This window comes from Thalassophryne amazonica, chromosome 2 (genome assembly GCF_902500255.1).
Source record: "Thalassophryne amazonica chromosome 2, fThaAma1.1, whole genome shotgun sequence".
In the NCBI taxonomy this organism is placed as follows: domain Eukaryota; kingdom Metazoa; phylum Chordata; class Actinopteri; order Batrachoidiformes; family Batrachoididae; genus Thalassophryne; species Thalassophryne amazonica.
Window position 1 is genome coordinate 7,282,276 of NC_047104.1, and position 19,724 is coordinate 7,301,999.

General features: G+C 41.8%; 1 protein-coding gene across 1 annotated transcript in view; it reads left to right on the forward strand.

The window, feature by feature from the left end:
- Positions 1–19,724, forward strand: part of LOC117501554 (AT-rich interactive domain-containing protein 3A-like) — a 159,633-nt gene that overhangs the window by 127,487 nt on the left and 12,422 nt on the right. The window contains 2 exon segments of the mRNA XM_034160453.1: positions 16,116–16,286; positions 16,288–16,298. Coding sequence (XP_034016344.1) covers positions 16,116–16,286; positions 16,288–16,298 — 182 coding nt within the window.

A 19,724-nucleotide genomic window follows, 5' to 3' on the forward strand; every position in this document is an offset into this window, starting at 1 on the left:
CCCCTGGACCCTGTGGCCCCTGGACCCTGTCTTATTTTCCTCTGAAAATCGAATTTGCCAATCTCATCCCTGGGTGCTTATGCACCCACTTATTTCTGCAAAGTTGAACTTCAGGCACCTTGGTTTAGACCATAGCAGACCGTTCCAGATGCGGCCCTGATTCAGGCTCTGCACAACAAGCTGCTGCACGTCCATCACGACAAAACCATCACATGGACAGTGTTAAAAAAAAATTCAAATCACAAAGATTTATACTTTTTTTGTTTGTTTGTTCAGTATTAAAAAGGTGATCAGCATGCTGTCAAACCACTTTAAAACAGCTTCTCTGTAGATGCTCCAAAATTAATGAGTATTTGTCATTACTTGCATTTTAATTTTTGTTGATGTTAGTAACAACGTATTCCTGTCCTTGTGCAGGTTCCTGTTGGCCTGGTGGGCTGCCAGGCCTGTAATACAGGAGGATCGGAACTTTATTTTCTGCACAGGCTGGTTGAATTAAATTGTGTTCGTAGTTTTACCGCTGCTTTATGGTCCGTGTTGTCTTTTTGAATTCATAACAAGCTTTAGAATTCCATTGAAATCGTTTGAAACATGGGTTTGATGTCAGATGTGGAAAGAGGAAGAAAGAATAGTTTTTGCAGAATTTCTCAGTGATTTTAATTTGAATCTCTGTGTTTTCTTAAATACGGTGAAGAAGGTCAAATGGTGATAAACTGGCGGTAAGATGTGGGTGGTTTTAAGGGAGCTTTGAGGTTGCGCCGTCTGAGTTCTGCAGCGGAACAACAAGAGTCTTGGTTTGAGTCCTGAGCCCCGCCCTCTTCAACACGCCATTGTCATGATGCCGTGAAAAACACATTCCTCACATTTCTACAAGGAGCAGAGCTCGAGGCTTATTAGGACACGTTCCTCTCTCTCCATCTTCTGATCAGATGAACAGCTCTCACACATTCACACTCTGTCTGTAGTTGTGAGGACCAGCCAACCTGTCTTCACAGTGATGGTTTAAAACCAAAATTTGCCCATATAACTATCTAAAAATGCACACGAACACATGCACGTGCATGCATGCTCTCACACACACACACACACACACTCGTGCATATAAACACAGAGAGATAAATGATATACGAGGTCTGTCCATAAAGTATAGGTCCTTTTTATTTTTTTCAAAAACTATATGGATTTCATTCATATGTTTTTACGTCAGACATGCTTGAACCCTCGTGCGCATGCGTGAGTTTTTCCACGCCTGTCGGTGACGTCATTCGCCTGTGAGCACTCCTTGTGGGAGGAGTCGTCCAGCCCCTCGTCGGAATTCCTTTGTCTGAGAAGTTGCTGAGAGACTGGCGCGTTGTTTGATCAAAATGTTTTCTAAACCTGTGAGACACATCGAAGTGGACACGGTTCGAAAAATTAAGCTAGTTTTCTGTAAAAATTTTAACAGCTGATGAGAGATTTTGAGGTGATACTGTCGCTTTAAGGACTTCCCACGGTGCGAGACGTCGCGCAGCGCTCTCAGGCGCCGTCGTCAGCCTGTTTCAAGCTTAAAACCTCCACATTTCAGGCTCTATTGATCCAGGACGTCGTGAGAGAACAGAGAAGTTTCAGAAGAAGTCGGTTTCAGCATTTTATCCGGATATCAAACAAAGCGCCAGTCTCTAAGCAACTTCTCAGACAAAGGAATTCCGACGAGGGGCTGGACGACTCCTCCCACAAGGAGTGCTCACAGGCGAATGACGTCACCGACAGGCGTGGAAAAACTCACGCATGCGCACGAGGGTTCAAGCATGTCTGACGTAAAAACATATGAATGAAATCCATATAGTTTTTGAAAAAAATAAAAGGACCGTTACTTTATGGACAGACCTCGTAAATGTGCATTAAATCTGTTGTTCTTCAGATGAGGCAGAGACTTCAGCCTTCACGTGTTCAAACCATTTCATCCAAACTTAATTTTTTAGACATGTGACATATTAATCAAGTATTTTACCTCACTGTTGCTGAGAGTGTGGTATTTATTATTCTGCGCTGATGTCCATGGTGATCCGCTGTCCTCCATCGCTGGTCTGTGATTTTGTTTTAAATGTGGCTGAAACGTCATCGTTTTATTTATTTTTCCCCATCATCCTTGATGTACTTTGGACACTCAAAAATGCAGAAATGTTTCATATAAACTTCAGGATCAGAGTTAAAATTCCTGATTGGATCACTGCTTCAGTTGGGATAACCAGCGCAACCCTTTAACAAACCATTTAAACGCTCCACCAGGTGGCGCTCTACATCCGGTGATGTCCTCTACATGCTCGTGGTGTAAGATGGATAATGTTCTTTGAGGACGCCCAGAACATCCTCTGAGATTTTCCTGTAATTGGACGGGAGAAGAGGTTGTGCTCTTACTTTAAAATAATGAAACTCGTTGTCCGTTTGGATTTTCTGGAATACGTGTGAATTCGTCCGGAGGATCAGGGACTCGGATCCTCGGGAGGTCTGCAGGTGATGGAGCTACTTTCTGTGCATCTCTGTGGAATCTGAAGGACTCTGCAGACCCTGAAGGTGGCCTGCAGCAGCAGCTGTTCGTGTTTGGGGTCCAGTTAGCCGAGCTTGGATTACAGCGCTAGAACCCATCTCATTTTTCACGCTGTCCGCCCTTTTCACTCTCCCTCCCCCTCCGGTTCACCAGGTGACCCATCTTCATGACTCCTGGAGGAGTCGTGTTTCTCTATTTAGTCTTCTTCGTGTCCGTATCTGGCGTTCCTGGTCCCACTGAGGAGAAGGTTCTTCCTCTGTGGTTAGAATAGAGATTTATTGTCACCTGTAATCCAAGTCCTAATCGTGTCCTTATTTGCGGTTTGAGCTGCAGCTGGTGAAATTTACAGCTTGTTTGGAGCTCTGCCAGGTTCCTGCAGCAGGTTGAAGTCGGATGTCGGCTGCCTGCAATAATTCTCCCTGAAAACTTCTCTTCAGACAACTTATTCCTGAATGTTACACTTTGTACCGGGTGAAGAAAAAGCGCAGCAGCAGGCTTCTGACGCCGTTTGGTCTTTGATCAGGACTTGCGTTGTCTGGTTCTGAGGTCTGATGGGATCAGGACTACAGCAGCCATGAGGACGTCATGAAAAATGGACATTTCAGCCTCCTGGAAGCTTCAAGCAGATGTAGAAACCAAACCGGTGCAGGACATTTTAACTAATTAATTTGCGAGTTAATTTATTTGCACTCTGCGTTACGTGTTGTTCTAAAAGTCAAAATCACAAATCATAGCAGATTAAAGGGATCAGAGAGGTTAATACATGTTCTGCGTGTATTAAAATGAGTGTTTTCATTTTTGTCGTTATCTTGGAGGAATCACATTAATCATATTCTAATGTTTAGCCTTTTTTTCTTTCCTTAGTGTTAATTTAAGATTCTCACTAATGAAAATGTCATTTTGGGCCCTATATTGATGAACAATAAGCACAACCAGTTGCATAAGTACATTTGGGGTATGTCCAAAATCCACTTTATTTTCACAGCGTGTCATCAAAACAGAAAGTCGGGGGGGGGGGGCTTCATCAGTCACAGTTGTGGTTTGAGTATAACATGAATTAAACTAATCAGATTGCTGTCTGTCTTTGCCTGTAACGTCTGTGTATGGGTCACGTTCTGACTGCGTCTTTATTATTAGCGTTTTGGTTGTCATCTTTGTGGTGAATTATTCTCCTTCATTATCATGTCTCCTTGTGAATTCTCTTTTTTCTGCATTTTATTCTGAAAAGTCTCCCTTGTGCTTTGTGTTAGCTTTACTTCCTTTTCATGGGCACTCAAGCTTCTAGTTCATGTTCGCACTCATTTCCTTGTTTATTGAGTCACGAGCTATATAACGTTCACAACCCATCACTCCAGCGCCAAAGGTCTTGCTGCCTCTCTTGTCTTCTCGTATACTTCTTCTGTATTTGACTTCCTGCTGGTCTGTTGTCTGTCGACACTGTCTTTTTTTATGTTTGCTAACTGCTTTTTGTCTCTTAGCCTGGTCTTCTTGATCGCAGACACTGTTACTATGCGGACTGTTTTCATTGGGTTAATCGGTCCTTCTGCCTGTTTCTCTGGATTACTCACCTGCCTACGTCCCCAAGAGTTCTGTATCACATCAGAGTGCTCTAATGCTGCTGTGTTTTCTTGCTTTGGGGACACCAGTTGTGCTAAATCCACTACATGCGGGAGTGCGCTTGCTGTTTAGACAGCAGGTTCCAATGAAAGGTCTTCGGGCGAGTTAAAGAATTTGCACCAACACATCGAAGTGTGCAAGTGGTGAGCGGCCACCAAAGCTCCCTGAGGTGATGTAGTGAAGCAATAAGGTGAAATTTACATTTTTCCATCATTTACTTTATTTTGTTTAATTGTTGTTTTCACTTTGATTTCATTGGGTGTAGTGTGTTGTGAACCGGGGGTGGTGGCCAAGTGGTTAGTGCACTTGTTTCTGGTGCGGAAGGTATCCGGTTCAATCCCCACGCCTGCTCCTTATCAAGTTGCATCAGGAAAAGCATTAGGCGTAAAACTTATAAATTCAGCATGCAAATCTGCCTTGGGTTTGCTGTGGCAACGCTGAGTGCAAAACAAGGGAGCATCCGGCGGGACTTTTATGTGTGTTGTGAACCCGCCTATGTAAGGTGCATCTGAATCTTGTGCTGCAGAAAAACTCTGTGCTTGATTTTAGACCCGGTTTTTGTTGTCTGCGGTGCAGTCGCTATCTGCTGCCTCATGTTGAGCGTTGAGTGTGCTCACGATTTATAGAACGTGGGTGCTGAATGTGAGAACGACAACTGCTGTGAGAACAACAATTGGAAACTGCGCTTCTCAGATTGGGTGGAAGCTTGCTCCACATGAAAAATGTGGCGCAATCCAAAGATAAACCGGTGAACGAGTTTGATGCGCTCACGAACTCCGGCGTTCATGTTTGATTGTTAGTGTTGTTTTGGGAAGGAGGGCGTGGCTTCTTCTTTGTGTCGTTTGATGTTGTCTCGAAGATATGCTTGTGTGCTTACATTTGATGACAAAACGTGAGACTCAGCCCTCATGTGGTTTCAGAATGTGTGATTGTTTTTCTGTGATTGACGCGTCCGCCTTACCGCCGGCCCCGCCTCCATGTAAATGATGAGAAGAAAACCTCTGATTATTGAGTTGATGCTTGAATCAGCTTCGTACCTGCAGTGTGGTGTTACTCCATGTGGGGCTTCATGCGGTCTGACACTTGGTATGAACGCGTCAGTTCGGTGAGTGTTCAATTCACCGAAAGATAGCAAAGACCAAACGCTGAAGACGTTTTTTGTTTTTTTTACCTTTTATGTTTAAAATCAAACACAGCCGGTTCTGGAGCGCATCGCTGTATACGCACGTATAAACTAAACGCTCCGTTGGCCCTGTGTAAAGTAAACTGTCGACTTGGGGAGTCCAGATGCTCGACTCGTTCATGAAGACTTCAGTCTGGCAAACTGACAAGAATAAAGTGCTTTGAACTGAACATGAACACAAACATTATAAAGTGTAATACTCTTTAATACGTTTTACCATGTTTACAGATAAACAACAGTTTGTCATGTGGACAGAAAAGTATGTCATAATACCACAAGTACCAGCTGTGTTATAAGTAATACTGTTTGTTTATTTGTGTAGTACTTTACAATCAAACATTGAATACCCAGTCAGATAATAGATTAAAAAAATACAGTAATTATAAAGGAAAGTAAAGACTGGATGCCTTTTTGGTACCAGGAGTATCCGTGACTACCGCAGGGTTTGCCGTCAGACGTAGAGTCTACGTTTTGGACAGTTTGTCTCATCTCACCGATGGTCTCGTCTTTCTCCAGCTGTGTTCCTGCTACACCTTCCTATCTACTTTTATTTATTTTTTTACTTTATACTTAAGAGAGAAGTTGTCATGACGCCATTTTTTTATCACAGAATTGTTGTTCTTGGTTTTCTGTAATTTGCTTTCCCACTGATCTCCCCGTTTCCGTGTTTGGAGTAGTGATCAGCAAATCCAGCCGAGAAGGTTTCAGGTCAATCACCATGGACTTAGTCATATACGTATCTTGTCCACGAAACGAAACTTTCTCTATACAATCGCTTTGTTTGTCATTTTAAAAAACGTGAATGCATGAATACGGCATTGTTTCAAGAAAAAATTGCATCTGGCTTTTCACGTGAGGTAAATATGCCCTACAATTGGATTTTGGAAAACCATGTGACGGTGAACCAATTCTGATTGGACACTCACATTACGCACATCATCAACAGCTTCTATGAGGAGTACAAAGATGGCCGATGGCTGGCTCGAACGTTCTGCGCAGTTAACTTTTCAGCAAAAAAAAAGTAAGTTTCTATCTCATATCATTCAAAAGTTATTTATAATTTAGTAAAGTTTGGTCTTAGCGGTCGTATACGACGGTGTCGGCCCAGAGGGTTAAAGCACTGGGATGAAGTGCTCCTCAGTGCCATGCGAGTGATTTCTTTTTTTAAAACCGGAAACGCATCCATTACAGTTTTGCTGTGATATTACAGTGAAGGACATTAACAGTCAACAGGAAGTAATGCCATCAGGGTCTTGCGCTTTAACGTCTGAGACTGTTGTGCTATTGTTGGGTTTCGTTTGGATTGATGGCACCAGAAAATGTTCCTGACAAAATGTTATTGCAAGTTTTCTGTCCATGTCCATACATTGTCCTGTCGTGCAGGAATAGTGATTCTCAACATTGCGAACTTGACTTCTGGCGTGCTGGTTATAAACACTTAAAATGCCAGACTGTTTGCTTTGAAGGGCTGTTAGTGAAGGTGAATTCAGGACCTGGGGTCAAAGTAAAACTTATGACAGTATTGTGGTGCAGTGGTCGAGGGTTTAAAGGTCACCCATGAGACAGACAACTGGTTTTGCATCAGTAAGTATATCCAGTGTAAAACTTGTGCCAAATCAGCATGTGGAAACCAGCTCCTCAGTGGTGGCACCGATCCAGATGGGAGCGGCTGAAAGAGGCGCACTGTTAACTGTGTCGTATTTGATGGAATATTGACTTTCTGAATCTAAAATAAAATTTCACAATAATGAAAACTGTTTAATCTTGACAGTAATTTAATAATTTGCAGAGAGCTTCTCAATTGATATGGGGATCCAAAACACAAAGAAGGCAGGCCAAACATGGCCCTCGGGCCCCAAGTTGGGCAGCCCCTCTCATTGTTTTTATTTATTTGTTTGTGTATTGCTGATGTTCTCCTCGGTCAGACTCGAACTGCTGAAGGCTCGCCGTGTGGCTCCTGTGTTCACTGCGGAGGAAGGACTTTGGGAGTGGCTGAGGGGCCCTCAGCTGCAGGACTTCCCACCACAGTGACCTCTGACCCCGTGTGCCATTAATCACTAGGATCCTGATGGCCTTGTCTCAGGGGGAAAATCAGGAGGGGGCAAAGGATGATGGGAGGTGAAGCCTGCAGCCAATTACAGATTTGCATGCAGCAGCCAGAGTGGACAAATCACAGCTTTACCAAGAGATGAAATACAGAAGAAGAGTGTGAGCCACCACGGCCGCCGTCCAGGGTGGACAATCTGATCTGGCATCATCAAGGATCCTGTCTCCTGGTCTTGTCTTCCGACAGCAGAGAGACTGAGGTGGGGCAGAAAAAGGAGATCAAAAGGGGAGTCTAATACAGCTAAATGTCCTCAGGGTTGGAAATGGAGCAGATGTTGGACGCCAAAGACAGACCACTCTCAAATTAGGCGCCTCTCTGTCACCTGAGTTGTGCCCCCATGTGGTCAGATGTGATGTCACGTGTTTATTTGTCCCTCAGATCATTTTGTTTGTTCACGTTTCCTAATGGACATTTTGTTCCCAGTGCCCTTTGAGGTGTGCCGAGCACATGACAACCTTTCAATGAAAACAGCGCCACCTTTTGATTTGGAATGGATTTAACTGCTGGCGTGTCACCATGGGGCCGGCGCTCTTCACTTATTTGTTTTTCTCTCTTTGTTGGCGTACAGGCTGGTTTGAAAACACGGCTTCCTGCTGACCTGCAGTTTTAATTCACACATCAATAACCCCTGGCTGACCTCTGACCCCTGCAGTTGTACTAATTGTTTGATGCGGGATTGATGTCCGACACTGCATTAAATAAGTGCGACGACACGACCGGCAGCAGAACATTCCTCATGCTTTGATCCGCTGAATGTTCTGGAAATGCTGCTTCCCTCCCGGAGACACAGCGTCTGCTGTTTACATTTACCTTCAACGCCACGTCAGACACGTTTACGGCGAGCGTGACTGGCACAGCTGAATTCTGAGGACAGAATCCAAAGTATGTCAAGAAATAAGTGCAAGGAAATCAGTTTTATAACATCACAAGAAATTCTAACAAAATGCCCAAGTAAACATACAGTGAAATAAAATAATATTGGAACACTTTGATCAATTTACTGTAAATTAGAACTGTGTGTGTGTGTGTGTGTGTGTGTGTGTGTGTGTGTGTGTGTGTGTGTGTGTGTGTGTGTGTGTGTGTGTGTGTGTGTGTGTGTGTGTGTGTGTCAGACATTCACTGATCTGAGCTCACACTGATGCATTCTTTTATTTTGGCTTTCATATTTTTATTTAATACATTTGACTTCATGACATATATGTGTATACTTGAAACATGCTATGTCAGTCTTATGTGCAAACCATGTCAGAATAGTATTTTTGTTTCTGCACGTTTGTATTTTTAGCAGCACTGACTTGTTTACAACACCTGTTTTTTGTTTGTCACATTTGGAATTTTCTGGGACTACTATAAGGTCTAGTGTCTACACATAAGTATCAATGGACCATATGCTAATTTACTAAATTCTGAAAGTTAGAAAAGGAAATCAGAAAGTCTATCTGGGACCTCAGAAAGCCCATCTGCAATTATTGCTTGATCTCCAAAATCAGTCTGTGCAAGCAAAATTATGTTCAGTATGAGTGTTGTCATTAGTGCCACTTTGAAAATTAAATTCATAAGTAATTTATCCTAAACTTATGATCTGTTGTTTTTCAAACTTATGCAAAAAACAAATCTTGAGAAAAAAATACAGTATGCGATAGTTAATAATTATTAAGAGCCTGTTCTTTCATATTTATGAATACATTTTACGACATTGCAGTTGTTTTGTTTTTTAATGAAAACTCAACCTATCATTCCTTTTTGAGTTCTACACATGTGGTAATACCTTATTTTATTTACACCAGGATGTTAATAAAATCTATGCTGGCTATTCTCAGAATAAAGTACTTATATCCACAGTTTCAAATTGCATAAGTCAAATGGTGTCCACTTTATGGTCTTCTCAAAAGATTAAATTACTGTTCTGGATGCTCAGAATGCATCTGAGTTTATGGGTGATTCTTAGACTACGGGCACTTATTATGTCCTTTGATCATACTGTATGAAAACAGAAAAAGGGGAAATTTCACACTTTTATAGTTATCTTTACAATGAAAGTGTGTTAAGAAATTTGTTCTAGTAGTCTATGATGACTTTTTCACCTTTTTTCAGCATCATTATATGCAAATATTGCCGTTTTGTGCTTGTCCCACACCCAGACTTTTGATCTTCAATGATAAAAATGAATGGTAAAGAAACGTTTTTTTCTAATGTTTTAAAATATCTCTGAATAAATATCAGTAAAATAATCATAATTGGGGTATTCAGTGTCATACAACTGTTGTGACTTTTTTAAAACAAAATGTAGTTGTCCCACACTATTGCCGTAATTTCCACCACAACACTGTAATGTCCCTTTAAACAGTTTGTATGAAAGACTGTTTGGGTAGTTTCTATGGAGATAAACAGTGACATCAGAGCACATGTATATAGCGCCAAATCACAACAAACAGTTGCCCCAAGGCGCTTTATATTGTAAGGCAATGGTGTGGTGGAAATTATGTTTACAAGGCCAATAGTGCCCGTAGTTAAAGAATCACCCTTATATAGAAACCATTGGCTTCTGGGGGACTAAAGTGGCCCCCAGACCCCCGGCCTATGGGCTTCGGCCCTGCGGGCCTCACACTTTGTTCCCCCCAATTTCTAGTTCTAAATTGCGCCCTTGTTTGACTTAGAGTTGTATGCAAATGTTTGGGCACCCCTGGTAATTTTCATAATTTTCCTTTATAAATCATTGGTTGTCTGGATCAGAAATGTCAGTTTAAATATATAGCAGACAAACACGCTGATATTTGAGAAGTGAAATGAAGTTTCTAGTGTTTACAGAAAGTGTGCAATAATTATTTAACAAAATTGGGCAGGTACATAAATTTGGACACCCTTGTTATTTTATTGATTTGAATACATTTAGCACTAATTATTGGAACACAAAATTGGTTTGGTCGCTCATTGACCCTTGACCTCCTTACACAGGTGAATCCAATCATGAGAAAGGGTATTTAAGGTGGCTATTTGCAAATGTTTCTCCTCTTTGCATCTCTTCTAATGAGTGGCAACATGGGAACCTCTAAACAACTCAAATGACCTGAAAACAAAGATTGTTCAACATAATGGTTTAGGGGAAGGATACACAAAGCTATCTCAGAGATTTCAGCTGTCACTTTCCACTGTGGGGAACATAGTGAGGAAATGGAAGCCCACAGGCACAGTACTAGTTAAGGCCCCGAAGTGGCAGGCCAAGAAAATCTCAGATAAGCTGAAGCGAAGGATGGTGAGAACAGTCATAGTCAACCCGCAGACCTGCTTCAAAAACCTACAAAATGATCTTGCTGCAGATAGTGTCTCTGTGCAAAGTGTGCTGTGGACTGATGAAACTAAAATGAGTTATTTGGACATAAACAGGGGCGGTATGCATGGCTGAAAAAGAACACAGCATTCCAAGAAAAAACTTGCAACCTACTGTAAAATTTGGAGGTGGTTCCATCATGCTGTGGAGCTGTGTGGCCAGTGCAGGTACTGGGAATCTTGTTAAAGTTGAGGGTCACATGGATTCCAGTCAATATCAGCAGATTCTTGAGAAGAATGTTCATGAATAGTGACAAAGTTGAGTTGCACCGGGGCTGGATCTTTCAACAAGACAACGACCCTAAACACTGCTCAAAATCTACTAAGGCATTCATGCAGAGGAACAAGTACAATGTTCTGGAATGGCCATCTCAGTCCCCAGACCTGAATATTATTGAAAATCTGTGGTGTGATTTTAAGCCGGCTGTCCATGCGCAGAAACCAACAAACCTGATATGTTTTGTAAAGAAGAATGGTCCAAAATACCATCAGTCAGAATCCAGACTCACACTGGAAGCTATAGGAAGCATTTAGAGGGTGTTATTTCTGCAAAAGGAAGATCAACTAAATATTGATGTATTTTTTTTGTGTTGGGGTGCCCAGATTTATGCACCTGCCTAATTTTGTTTAAATAATTATTACACACTTTCTGTAAATCCTATAAACTTCATTTCACTTCTCAAATATCACTGTGTTTGTCTGCAATATGATATATTTAACTGAATTTTCTGATCCAAACAACCAGTGATTTATAAAGGAAAATCATGGAAATTATCAGGGGTGCCCAGACTTTTACATACAACTGCATATTAGTCAACAACTTCTTTGATAACTGATTAATAATTTTGAGTCATTTTTTTAAATTACTTTCAAAATTCTTTAATTTTAACGTGCTTAAATGTAAATATTTTCTGGTTTATTTTACTTCAGCCTGCCAGTAAACTGAATATTTTCAAGCTGTGAACAAAACAAGATATTTAAAGGAGTTACCTTGGGCTCTGGATGAATTTGATGGACATTTTAAAACAATTTTTTTTTGTATTTATTTGTTTTTATTTTACATTTTATGGAGCTAACAGCTTATTAACTAATGAAAATAAATGATAAATAATTGTTAGTTTTCTAGCACTTACCCAGAGGTCAAAGTACGAAACAGAAATGATACTAAAAGTACAGTAATACACATTAAATTTAAATGATAAATAAAAATAAATTAAAACATTAAATTACACAACAGTATATGTGTGTGTGTGTGTATATATATATATATATATATATATATATATATATATATATATATATATATATATAAAACGCATTTTTCAACTGTGTGCTGTAAAAAAAAAAAAAAACTGTAAAAAATGTTTATCCTCGAGTCTGGATTTGAAGATTTAATGTTGTTGAGATCTTTGAGATGGTTTGAGGTTGTTGGTGCTGAAATTTTGACAGAAACCTTGAAAATGTTATTTATTTATTTTACACCTTAAAAAAAACAATTTGTAAAGCCCAGAGGTGCCTCTGTTTGTTCTTATATGGTTTTTCTGTGCTTATTGTGGAGGAATGTTTTATGCTGACCCGGCCCATCAGCAACCACATTCATGACCGTGATGAGAACTAAAGTTCTGATTTTGCTTCATTAGATTTTACCACGGGCCTGGTTGCTAAAAGCTGTGATGCAAAGTAAGAAAACGAATCAAGGCTATCTTCAGTCTGAGCACGCCACTGTTTTACAAAGTCATTAATGAGTCTAATTCCGGCTTCAGATTAGGTGGCGGGCGGAGATTAAATATTCACACGCTCACTGTCCCGCACCTGACAGGGGTTTGGATTTACTCAGTACAATCCTCCGAATGAGCTTCATTATTCTACCAATCAAGTCGTCATTCACGCCCGCCTGCCGCCTGAATCCGCCACGGTTCCACTGTGCGCTCTTTCATTCTGGTGATGCCACGTGCACCTCTACGGGCACAAACACACTTCTTGCAAGCTTGATGCTGATAATCTGCTGACGAGATTAATGTGTCTGAATCAAATGTCTGCAGCTGCGGCGGCCTGAGCTGTTTGTCAACTTCCTTTCCAGGTCACGCCGGATTGCCTTCACTGGGCTAATATGTTTTCACGCCAAATTAACAGGACCTGTTGACGGTGCATCATCACTGCTCCAAAACACTTAGATCAGTATCCAGGGGTCACAAACTGACCCCGGGTCAGTATTGATTAGTGGACCAGTGAATACACATGTACAGTGGAGCTCCAAAGTATGTCAGCCCCGCAGCATTAAAAAAAACCAAAACATAAATAACAGGATTCATGATCATTAAATTCCGAAAATTATTCTCTTTTTCCTGATGGTAAAAAAATAAATCTCCACAATATAATAAAATTAAAATAATAAATAACAAACTTCATTATCATAACATTCCTAAAAGTATTCTCTTTAACCTGATGGCAAAAATAAATATCAACATAAATAAAATTAAAATGAACAAATAACAGGATTCATTATCATAAAATTCCTAAAATTGTTCTCTTTAGCCTGATGGCAAAAATAAATATCAACATAAATCAATTCAAAAGAATAAATAAATAACAGGATTTATTATCATAAAATTCCTGAAAATATTATTTTTTACCCTGATGGTAAATGTAAATCTCCACACCATAAATACAATTTAAATACATAACAGGATTTCTTATCATAAAATTCCTAAAATTATTCTTGTTATCCTTATGGCAAAAATAAATCTCACAACATAAATAAAATTAAAATAAATAAATAACAGGATTTGTTATCATAAAATTCTTAAAATTATTCTCTTTATCCTGATGGTAAATGTAAATCTCCACACCATAAATACAATTTAAATACATAACAGGATTTCTTATCATAAAATTCCTAAAATTATTCTTGTTATCCTTATGGCAAAAATAAATCTGTGCAACATAAATAAAATTAAATAATAAATAAATAACAGGATTCATCATCATAAATTCCTAAAATTATTCTCTTTATCCTGATGGCAACAATAAATCTGTGCAACATAAATAAAATTAAAATAAATAAATAACAGGATTCATGATCATAAAATTCTTAAAATTATTCTCTTTATCCTGATGGCAACAATAAATCTGTGCAACATAAATAAAATTAAAATAAATAAATAACAGGATTCATGATCATAAATTCTTAAAATTATTCTCTTTATCCTGATGGTAAATGTAAATCTCCACACCATAAATAAAAATTAAATAAATACACACCAGGATTCACTATCATAAATTCCTAACATTATTCTCTTTATCCTGATGGTAAAAATAAATCTGTGCAACATAAATAAAATTAAGATGAATAAATACCAAGATTCATCATCATAAAATTCCTAAAATTATTCTCTTTATCCTGATGGTAAAAATAACTTTGTGCAACATAATAAAATGTAAATAAATAAATAACAGGATTCATTATCATAAAATACTTAAAATTATTCTATTTATCCTGATGGCAAAAATAAATCTGTGCAACATAAATAAAATTAAAATTATTAAATAACAGGATTCATGATCATAAAATTCTTAAATTATTCTCTTTATCCTGATGACAAAAATAAATCTCACGACATAAGTAAAATTAAAATAAATAATAACAGGATTCGTTATCATAAAACTCTTAAAATTCTTCTCTATCTTGATGGAAAAAATAAATTTATAAATCTCAACGTAATTTTTTTTTTAATTGTCATCTTGTGACTCTTTCAATATAAGACAGATGTAATCTCATGCTTAGAATCAAGCGGGTTTTGTTTTAGACCTGCAACAAAGCACCAATATAATGAAGACATTGATTACAAACGGATCAGTGTCCATAGAATGTGTCAGCCACCGTAGAGCGTGTCACTGTCCGTGAGGTGCATCAGTGCATTGCACTTAAATTGCAGAAAAGCGACACTTTGAAGTGACTGCATTTTATGAGTAGTCCTTCTATTTTCCTTTTCTTTTCCTTCAAAAGCGCCGGTGATGTGATCGAAGTGGTTCAATGCCACTGTGACTGAGGGCGGGGCTTAGCTACACACAAGTGTGCGCGTGCACACAAAGTGACCACAACAGAGGAAACGCTGCAGCTGCTTTCACACTAAATGCTCTCAGCATGTGGTCGTTGTTTTGGCTGGATCAAGATTTCATGTTTTTATAGTTTGTCTCTGTGACACTCGGCCATAAATGTTTGGACCCGGGACAGGGACCAGGGTCACTTAAACGGGGTCACGTAATCTGTGTACTGCTGCATGTGACACGTGTGTCTGACGTGCCTCATCACATGGACACTTGTCATGTGTTTCAGGTGTGAGATCTGAACTTGTGATAAAAACTAATTAGGTGTGTGTGTGTGTGTGTGTGTGTGTGTGTGTGTGTGTGTGTGTGTGTGTGTGTGTGTGTGTGTGTGTGTGTGTGTGTGTCCATAAAGACGGTTCTTCGTGCAGCAGATAAATGCATCATATGAATCTTTCATTTTGTGATACAAGCACCAAATTTGGCACAGTGGTACTCTTGGTCGACTTTTTGCAAACAAAAAAAAGAAGCCTTGAGCCACTTCCCGTTGTAGATGGCAGCCATTTTTGCTTTCAAGATGGAGCGCCTTGGGGCAACTGTTTGTTGTGATTTGGCGCTATATAAGAAAAAAGTTGATTGATTGAAGTTGAAGATGGCGCCAAGATGTGTTTCTCATCATATATATTTAGGCTTATTTCAATGTTTTACCTGTTAAATATTGTACTGTGGACTAGGGGGAATTTGAAAGTAACTTCAGGAAATATTTTCATGCTTTTTAGATGGATTGTATATGTTTTTAATAAGCACACTGCAGAGCGTGTAATAGTGTTTGGGGTGTCAGGGTTTAGTCATATTTCTTTGGTCAGTCATGTCCTTTGGATGGACACTTGTCCTCACTGCTGACCTACCTCTTAACTATGGGTCCAAGTAGTTGCTTTTGTGCAGCGATGGCCACGCCCAAGTAAACCGCGCTGGCTTAAGGGATAAACCAGCTAACAGTAGCGCACAGAGAAACTCTCTGTGATGGAGTTTGCTTTGTTCCCGTATCAGTGCATAAAGACCGGAAACTTCCCGAATGAACTGCTGAACAGATGACTTCAACACCCCCCCCCCCCCCACACACACACACACACAAAAATTAAAAATTCATGTGGCCAATGGCTTTTTTTTTTTTTTTTTTTGAAGAAAATAACTTCTCAAAAGTCTTGTATCATCACGTGTGTGATTCAAATGTTGTACTATCCTCTTCACATGTGCCAGTGTTCCTGCAGGACTTTATGTTGTGGATCTTCTCTCTGTGTCTGGACTAGAACCCCAGTCAATCGGATCCGATCATGGCCAAGCAGGTCCTGGACCTGTACATGCTCTACAAGCTGGTGACGGACAAGGGCGGCCTGGTGGAGGTCATCAACAAGAAGATCTGGAGGGAAATCACCAAAGGCCTCAACCTGCCGACCTCCATCACTAGCGCGGCGTTCACCGCTGCGCACACAGTGAGTCCTGACCTCCACGTCACCTCCACATTTATGTTCATCACTTCATTTCTTCTCTTTCACGTGGAGCTGATTGATCCAGATAGATGTATTGACGAGGTCAGAGGTCACAATGACTTTGATTTGGGAGCTCGTGCACGAGAACAGAAGCTCTGCCTCTCTGTGACCGCATGCTCATGCATTTTAATGTGGGTGGAGCCTTTATGGAGCGTCACCCTGCTGGCGCTCTCTAATGGATGCTGCTGTATTGATCCTCCGTGATTCCATCAGCGTGCACGCTGTTTATTCGCCGTGTTCGTGTGCCGTTTCTCCAATAACCAAATTACTGAGTTTTGGTACCAGTGAGAAACCTGGTTATCACGTAACTCGTCTGGTTATTGCAGTCAGATTACTGCTGGAGAAATGACAATGTGGTCGTATCACCACGGCAACAGTACCCCATGAAAAAAAGCGTCAATACAATGATCGCATTTAGTAAAACTAGGAACAATTAAAAATATTTTTTTTTTTTTGCTTCTTTCCTGATCCACAGGAAAATGTTAAGAGGTTAAAATTCTACAAATGTGTGACTTTGTTCCGTGTGCACACACACACACACACACGTGTGTTTGTTTAGGTTGATGCACTATTTAAAGAGCAGGGAGCTCAGCTGTCTGCCAGTATGTACACCGGGGATTTGATTTCCCAATTATGCAAACTGCGTGTGTCCGCAGACGAGACACTTGTCAGTATTTTCATTTGTAAAATGGGTAACCTGGAGCCCCGTCCTCGGGAGTCACAGACTCGCCTCAACTTCACCCTTCAGAATCCAGGACATAAGCACCGGCACCGCCAGCCTCAGGGCCGATATCCAACTTACTGCTTCCATTTAATGAGAAATGACCCAAAAAATGTAAAAATAAAAATCTAGTTAGGTTGAGCGAAGTGACAAAAGTACCCCCCACACACACACGTTGCGTCTTTGGGTGTGACGGAAGTCCCCCCCCCACAGGTTTGTGTCTTTGGGCGTGATCAGAGTCCCCCCCCGCAGGTTTACGTCTTTGGGTGTGACCAAAGTCTACCCCCCCAACACACGTTTGCGTCTTGGGGCATGACCAAAGTCCCCCGCCCCACAGGTTTACGTCTTTGGGCATGACCAAAGTCCCCCCCCACAGGTTTACGTCTTTGGGCGTGACCAAAGTCTACCCCCCCACCACACGTTTGCGTCTTTGGGCATGACCAAAGTTCCCCCCACAGGTTTACGTCTTTGGGTGTGACCAAGTTCCCCCCACAGGTTTACATCTTTGGGCGTGACCAAAGTCTACCCCCAAACGTTTGTGTTTTTGGGTGTGATCAAAGTCCCCCCCACAGGTTTACGTCTTTGGCGTGACCAAAGTCTACCCCCAAACGTTGGTTTTTGTGTGTAATCAAAGTCCCCCACAGGTTACGTCTTTGGGCGTGGCCAAAGTCTACCCCCAAACGTTTGTGTTTTGGTGTGACAAAGTCCCCCCCACAGGTTTACGTCTTTGGGTGTGACCAAAGTACCCTTCACAGGTTTACGTCTTTGGCGTGACCAAAGTCTACCCCCAGACGTTATTTTTGGGTGTGACCAAAGTCCCCCCCCCCACACACACACACAGGTTTACGTCTTTGGGCGTGACCAAAGTCTATCCCCAAACATTTGTGTTTTTGGGTGTGATCAAAGTCCTCCACCCACAGTTTTACGTCTTTGGGTGTGACCAAAGTCCCCCTCACAGGTTTTACGTCTTTGGGCGTGACCAAAGTCTCCCCCACCCCCCCCAGGTTTGCATCTTTGGGCATGATCAAAGTCCCCCCCCCCCCACAGGTTTATGTCTTTGGGTGTGACCAAAGTCTACCCCCCCCCACACACACACAGGTTTACGTCTTTGGGTGTGACCAAAGTTCACCCCCATAGGTTGTGTGTCTTTGGGGCGTGGACCAAAGTCTCATCTCACATACTTGAAATTCCAAAGTCTCCCCCTCCCCCACACGTTTGCATCTTGGGCATGACCAAAGTCCCCCTCAAAGGTTTACGTCTTTGGGCGTGACCAAAGTCTACCCCCAACGTTTGTGGTTTTGGGTGTGACCAAAGTCCCCCCCACAGGTTTACGTCTTGGGTGTGACCAAAGTCCCCCTCACAGGTTTACGTCTTTGGGCGTGACCAAAGTTCTCCCCCACCCCCCACACACACACAGGTTTACGTCTTTGGGTGTGACCAAAGTTCCCCCCCCCCCAATAGGTTTGTGTCTTTGGGCGTGACCAAAGTCTCATCTCACATACTTGAAATTCCAAAGTCTCCCTCCCCCCACACTTTTGCATCTTGGGCATGACCAAAGTCCCCCTCAAAGGTTTGTGTCTGGGCGTGACCAAAGTCCCCCCCACACACACACATTTGCGTCTTGTGGGCGTGACTACAGTCCCCCCCCCCACAGGTTTACGTCTTTGGGTGTGACCAAAGTCCCCCCACAGGTTTACGTCTTTGTGCGTGACCAAAGTCTACCCCCAGACGTGTATTTTTGGGTGTGACCAAAGTCCCCCCCCCCACAGGTTTACGTCTTTGGGGTGTGACCAAACGGTCCCCCACCAGGTTTACGTCTTTGGGCGTGACCAAAGTCTACCCCCCCACACACACGTTTGAGTCTTTGGGCATGACCAAAGTCCCCCCACAGGTTACATCTTTGGGTGTGAACAAAGTCTACCCCACACATTTGCGTCTGTGGGCGTGACCAAAGTCCCCCCCCCCCCACACACACACCACGTTTGCGTCTTTGGGCGTGACCAAAGTCCACCCCCACAGGTTTACCGCCTTTGGGTGTGAACCAAAGTCCCCCCCACACGTTTACGTCTTTGGGCGTGACCAAAGTCTATCCCCAAACGTTTGTGTTTTGGGTGTGGCCAAAGTCTACCCCCCCACACACACACACAGGTTTACGTCTTTGGGTGTGACCAAAGTCCCTACCACAGGTTACGTCTTTGGGCGTGACCAAACTCTACCCCCAAACGTTTGTGTTTTTTGGGTGGGACCAAAAGCACCCCCACAGGCTTACGTCTTTGGGTGTGACCAAAGTCCCCCCAACAGGGTTACGTCTTTGGGCATGACCAAAGTCTACCCCCAGACATTTGTTTTTGGGCGTGACCAAAGTCTACCCCCCCACACACACGTTTGCGTCTTTGGGCATGACCAAAGTCCCCCCCACAGGTTTACGTCTTTGGGTGTGACCAAGTTCCCCCCCCATAGGTTTGTGTCTTTGGGCGTGACCAAGTCTCATCTCACATACTTGAAATTCCAAAGTCTCCCTCCCCCCACACGTTTGCATCTTGGGGCATGACCAAAGTCCCCCTCAAAGGTTTACGTCTTTGGGCGTGACCAAGAGTCTACCCCCAAACGTTGTGTTTTTGGGTGTGACCAAAGTCCCCCCCCACAGG